The sequence below is a fragment of the Tauraco erythrolophus genome, chromosome 5 (genome assembly GCF_009769465.1).
Source record: "Tauraco erythrolophus isolate bTauEry1 chromosome 5, bTauEry1.pri, whole genome shotgun sequence".
In the NCBI taxonomy this organism is placed as follows: Eukaryota; Metazoa; Chordata; class Aves; order Musophagiformes; family Musophagidae; genus Tauraco; species Tauraco erythrolophus.
The window spans coordinates 35,364,714-35,370,970 of NC_141469.1; the positions used below are offsets into that span (position 1 = coordinate 35,364,714).

Sequence of the window (6,257 nt, forward strand, 5' to 3'; positions counted from 1 at the left end):
TTTTTCCTTACTGCAAAGTAACTTGAGCGAAATCTCCAAGTTATCTGGGGGTTTGTTTCTGCGATGGGAGGAGAATGACAAGTGTTAAAGTGACTGGCCACAAAAAAGCAGATTCATATTGTTCGTTTAGGCCAGTCTTAGTAATTAATATAAGATAGAGTATTTAATATAATAGTAATTAATAGTAATTAATATAAGATAGAGTATCTTTTTAGTTGAGACATACTGTAAACAGATTGTAAGGAAGGGTGGAAGTTGGTTGATCGGGGTGGGGGCCAAAGCAAGTTCCCTGAGTCCAAGCATCTGAACTCGTGTGTGATTTCCTTCTTCCCTTCTTCCAGTTTGAACAGGAGAACCAGAGACTTGTTGGTGAAATGAATAATCTCTTTGATGAAGTCAGGTACAATCTTCTGTTACTCGACAGACTGCTGTGCACGCCAGGCCCACAACCCAGACAACACGCCCACACGGTGAACGTGCTGCAGGAATTTAGTGGTGTGGTAGAAGGAGGGACAAAACAGGAGCACCCGGGAACCAAACTGCATGAGTTTACACATTGTACTGTTGTGTAAAGAATGGTTCCGAGTGACACACGAACTATCCAAAACATGAACGTGAACCCTCCAAATATAACCAAAACCATCTCACTTAGATGAGAGAGATAATAATTAAGTTTTAAAGCTTAAGTTTTAAAAGATTGTTTTCCATTCATACCACGTTGTCTGCTGCAGAGAGCAGCTGGGAAGGTGCAGTCCTTGACCCTCTGCGGAGACCTGTCTTTACGGCAGCGCGGCCGTGCCGTTTACCCTCCGCTTGCTGTGCAGAAAACCCGAGTGGCAAACTCAAGCTAGAACTTTACTCTTGGATCATTAGTGCTAGGCAAGACGAATTCCACACTTTGTAGTAGCATATCAGAAGGATATGTCAAAATTAACTACTTAGGGCCCACCATGAATTTTATTGTATCAGAGGAAAGAAGGAAGATATGTGGAGCTCTGGCAGTGAAGGCTGCGATCTGCCAACTTCCAGGTGGTGCCTTTCCCAGAGCATCACTGCGGCTGGTCATCTTCCAGCCATGAGTTGTCAGAGCACTGATGGCAGCCTACTGCTGCCTAAGAGACGGCTACGGAGTAGTTGTCCCTTCTGAACAGCCCGCCTACCGGGTGGGAGCATCTGAACCTGCAGGAGCAAGAAATGTTTGCGCTTGTTTCTAACAGAGTATTTCTGTTCTTTGCCAAGACAAATTGAAGGAAAAGTCGTGGAAATCTCCAGATTACAAGAGATATTCACTGAAAAAGTCTTGCAACAGGTTAGTATAATTTAGTGCTACAGCAGCAAGTACAGCTTGAAGACTTTCCTGGGGGTATTTTGGCCTCTGTTGCATGCAAGATGTAAACGTAAGATTCATGAATCTTTGGTGCAAATGTGAAGGAAAAGGTTTTTGTTTTTCAAATGCAAAACCAAAATATTTACTGTTGTTACTTACTAGTATGTACTAGGACTGGAAAATACAACAGAGGTTAGAATGATCCCTCTGCCTCTGAATTAGCATCCTGTTAAATGTGTTATTTAATTGCATCTTTTCTGTAACTGGTGGCACCTCTTCCAAAAGAGCCAGCAAAAATTAGACAGGTTGGATTTGATTCTAGATAAATGGGAGACTTCCTGTTGATCTCAGTGGTCTTTCCGTTCAGGCTCAGAAAATCACAGGTAAAGAAATTACAACTTAATTATTTATTAGCCTCTCAACCTTTGCATCACTGAAACAAAGATGTTAACTGTAAAATCAAATCTGGTATTATTGAGTTCTGCTTGTTCCCCAAATCCTTAGAAGTGTTTGTTTTTCCTAAAATTCATCATTGTTTCTCAATTTTATGTTTTTAACAGGAAACTGATATTGACAATATCCATCAGTTAGTTGTGGGTGCAACAGAGAATATCAAAGAAGGCAACGAAGACATAAGAGAGGTAATGTCTCGAAGCTGTGTTTTAAACTCACTCGTTTCTCTTAACTTTCAGTTTTGCCCAAGTGTTGCTCTAAGGAGCACGTGCAGGCTCCCTCATGGTACAGGTGCCACGTGTGCTGGGGTGTCAGGACATGGTTTTGGAAAAACTGTACAAGTTAGCTGAGCTGTACAAGTGTTGCTTGTCTCGCTAACTGAGATGTGAATAGCTGGACAGGTCTGCAAAAATCGACTTGGCCTCACCTGTTTCTTAAATGTGAAGGTCACCTGGGATGCATTTAAGAACCTGTGCGGTTTGTTTTGAAAAAAACAAACATGGAGGGGGGGAAGAAATTGCAGACTAAGAATAAAAGACTGCTGAAATTGTTCAAAATCGAGTTGAGAGCTGAGTGTTGGCAGAAGAGCCTCTTAACCATGCTGAATGCGTCTCACATGCTCCTAGTAAACAAATCTATCCCATTGTCTTACTGGTTAGAATGAAATGATGTTTTCTCTCAGGAACTGAGATGTCAATAAAAACAGAGTTCCTAAATTAGGCTACTCAGTAAATAGCTCAGGGTTTTTTCCGCCCTCCTGAAAGCACACAGAATATGTAACTCAAGGATGAGTTACCTACTGCTTGGCTCTCCTGAAACGTGCATCAAACGTACATCAGCAAGTGTAACTCAGGGACTTAGACTGATTTGGAACTTACTTCCACATCTCTTCAAGTAGAGTTGGAATATCTGGAGTTTTCTCTTCAGTAGCTGGTGGTATGGCACATGGTGGGAAGATGTTTGGGTTTTTTAAAGACTTAAATCAATGGATTTACTAATATTTAGCATACAGTTACTGTGCCTTTAAATCATGATTCTTAGGCACTTCAGACAGGACACCAGGAGAGTATGGAGATGTCAGCCGATTGTCCCAGTGCTCGCGGTGAGAGATCAGTATTCAGCAACATGGCATGAAATGAAGTTATTTTTGCTTCATTTTTCACGTTTGTAGGTAGAACTAAGTTTCCTAAACCACACTGAGAAACAGTAGAAAAAAGTAATAAATACAAAAGTTTGTCACTCACTCGCATTCATGTTTCTATTACATGAAAAAATCTATTCTGTGTGTCAATCTGAAAAATGAGAGAGAAAAACAGGTCCCCTGCTATATGCCAGTCTCAGTTTTGGGAAGGAGACCCCAAGAAGAATTCTTGCTCTACTTGCTCCTTGCTCTACTTGTTCTGAGACTGAAATACATGATTGACATCAACATCCAGAAATAGTTTTCAGGTTTTGGCTTTTTTGTGGTTTGTTTTTTTTAGTCAGATTTTATTAGAATGATGAAGGCCTGATTATTTCTGATCACAGAAATTCACTTTTGGAACCTAAAACTAACCTTTAAGCATGTACTTCTTGATGTAGTTCTTAATGTTTTTGGTATATTTCCACTGTGTGGGGTCTTGGGATTATTTTTTTTTTTTAAATGACCAACTTTAAGATTTTGAGAGAAACTTCAGTGTGATAAATCTGAAGAGGTACATCCAACCTGACTGTTATTCACCTGAAATTAATGGCAAGTTTTGTTCTTTCTCGTGCGTGAGGGAAGAGCGAAGCTACTAACAGTCACCGTGGGTTGCCGTTGTTGGAATTCTACTGCGCATTTACTGGTGATGGTAATGGAGATAACCTTTTCCTTACAGGCCATCAAAAACAATGCTGGATTTAGAGTATGGATCCTGTTCTTCCTTGTGATGTGTTCATTTTCCTTGCTTTTCCTGGACTGGTATGATAATTAATTAAAAATATAATACTGTCTACATGCTTTCTTTGTAAAACCTTTGACTTTTTTTCCAATGGAGTGGGGTATATGGCATATCTGTGTATTTTGTTCATTTTTTCATACTACGATGGAAATATTTTCTAATAAATAAGCACATGTATATATCCATTAGTGCCAAGGGAGCTGACAGCATTCATTTAAAATCCCTTTACTGAACATAAACCCACGCTTAATCCTGCCGAGAACATAGAAACTGTTGAAAGAGCTGGTAGGAAAGCTACGAGCTGGAGCAAAGCTAACAGGAGAGAAACATCAGTAATGGTTTTATCAGTCACCCACACATCTGTGACGTCTGAGATCCCGCTCCCAGTGCGCACCAGATCAAGAGAAAACTGTTACTGTGCAAAAGCAGCATCTACACTGTCTCAGGCTTTATTTAATCATACCACTTCAGTACACAGTGACACTTTGCACATGTATGACCTCTACTCCTAATCCTTCGGAAGCACTCCACCCAGAGATCAGGTTGATTTAACAGCCATAATAACGATAAAGTCAACTAAAGAGCTTTACTCCTGGGTGAAAAGAGGGAATACAACACAAACAGATTGCGCAGTGAAACAGACGTTCTGGGATGTCAGAACAAAGCCAAAGGATAGACAATATTAAAGCCAAACTCTTCAAAATACTAAAAGTAGGAGCAATTAAACTAAAAAAAAAGTCTCAAAACTAACTGTAAATAAGAATCAATAAACTCCCTCCTGTTAAATAGAGGAAAAAATGGGTTTGACTTCAAGAAGCATAAGTGATCTGTTTCTCCTAGATCGTAAAGCTTAGGGTTTCTTTTAATGTTTTTTGTTATGAGAGAAGGAAAGAAGTTGTTTCTCATCAGTATTTACTTGTGCATGTAAGTTTTTATTGTCCTAAATTTAAGGGGAGGAGATATATCATGAATCATTTCTATGCAGGACAGTCTTGGGGAATGGATCTTTTCATCTTGTAAAATCTGACTGGCCTCTGTAAATATGTTAATATGAAATGTGTGGTTTGCTGTCTCTCTTCTGGAATGTATATTTCTATACATTATAAGCAACAAGCAGCAGCATCCTTATTCTTTACTCTGCACAGAGTGAAAATGTCAAAAGTTACATGTGAATTAATTACATCCAATAAAGCATATGCCTATTAAAAAATGCAACTATGGCATGTTTTGAGTATCTTAACATAAGCTTGAAATTTTTAAATGCAAATAAAAAATTTGGCACATAATTTATTGCTTTTTATGCATTCCACATACTATGACTTAAGCCTTTTACAGATATTACTGTGTAATACACACTCTGTATCAAACCTAGAGACTTAAGTTAAAAATAATGGTTATTTTTACTGTTTTGTTGATAAAGCAGTTCTACTGGAGAAAAAAATAAAAGTAGAGCTGACCATGTTTGTTCTACTACAGATCTTGAGAAACAGCCTATACAGATGTTTTCCCTTCATTTTTGTGTAAGTCTCTACCAAAAAATAAAAAAAGGAACTTTTGACATGTCCACTGCAACTTGTCCCATTCAGGTTACACAAACAAAAAAGGTGACTTGCTTGCCTAGATGCTTCACACGCTTATTTTGTCTAACTGTAAATTAACAAGATGTCTTTTTTGTAATATATATTTAAGATTTATAATAAAAATGAAAACAGTTTCACACAAAGAACAGATGTTTGTAATTACAATGGAACTTTAACGTGCATCCACAATACTATGTTCTTCTACATCTTTTGCCCTCCCATGCCATACATCAACAGTTCTACTCTTCAGTCGGTTTCACGTGTAGCTTTAAAACAGCCAGTTGTGTTATCTAACGCGCTACTGATTCACTTGTGATGCGCTCTGTTTCAAAAAGTATTAAACTTCAAACCATACATAAACTGAAAGCTCTTTCTCATTAATAAAAAGAGAAAATGTTAGGGTAATAGAAGAGGAAAATTTAGACGTATTACTCCCTCTGTCGTATCCAACAAATGACATAGTGGACTACATCTACTGTGAACAGGCTTTCTGCCTCTGAAGTATGATCAAAAGATGTCGTTTCTCATTAGGACATCCCGAACTGTGTATTTTTTACACTATCCTCAACATCCATCACTAAAACTGTCTGTGTTTTTCCACAATGTCTATCTAGTTTGTGTTTCAGTGCACATCTTTACCAAGATGCTAAAGCCATGGTGGAAATGCAGTTAAATCCTGTTGACAGCAATAATAAAACATTGAGCATGCCTTGTTGCAGAGAACTTCATTATCACTTACAAATAAACAACAGTAAAGAAAGTGTAAGAAAAACACTACCTGACAGTTTCTTTCTCCACACAAGTCATTACATCACGCCCTTGACATCAGTGCTGACTATCATTCTTGTTTGAGCCAAAACTCAAAATTAAATACAGCTTTCAGCTAAACAAGAGATCACTCTAGTTATGGCTGAGGTGTTTCAGTTTGCAAAATGACATAGAATACAAAAAATAAATAAAGAATCAGTTCAGACA

At 38.3% G+C, this 6,257-nt stretch overlaps 1 protein-coding gene across 3 annotated transcripts in view; it reads left to right on the forward strand.

The window, feature by feature from the left end:
• Positions 1-5,279, forward strand: part of STX18 (syntaxin 18) — a 67,441-nt gene extending 62,162 nt beyond the window's left edge. For all 3 annotated transcript variants that reach the window (XM_086611651.1, XM_086611652.1, XM_086611653.1), the window contains exons 8-11: positions 342-400; positions 1,240-1,309; positions 1,888-1,968; positions 3,640-5,279. In XM_086611651.1, coding sequence (XP_086467777.1) covers positions 342-400; positions 1,240-1,309; positions 1,888-1,968; positions 3,640-3,735 — 306 coding nt within the window. In that variant the 3' untranslated portion in view covers positions 3,736-5,279. The remainder of the gene's footprint in view (positions 1-341; positions 401-1,239; positions 1,310-1,887; positions 1,969-3,639) is intronic.
• Positions 5,280-6,257: the final 978 nt, after the last annotated feature.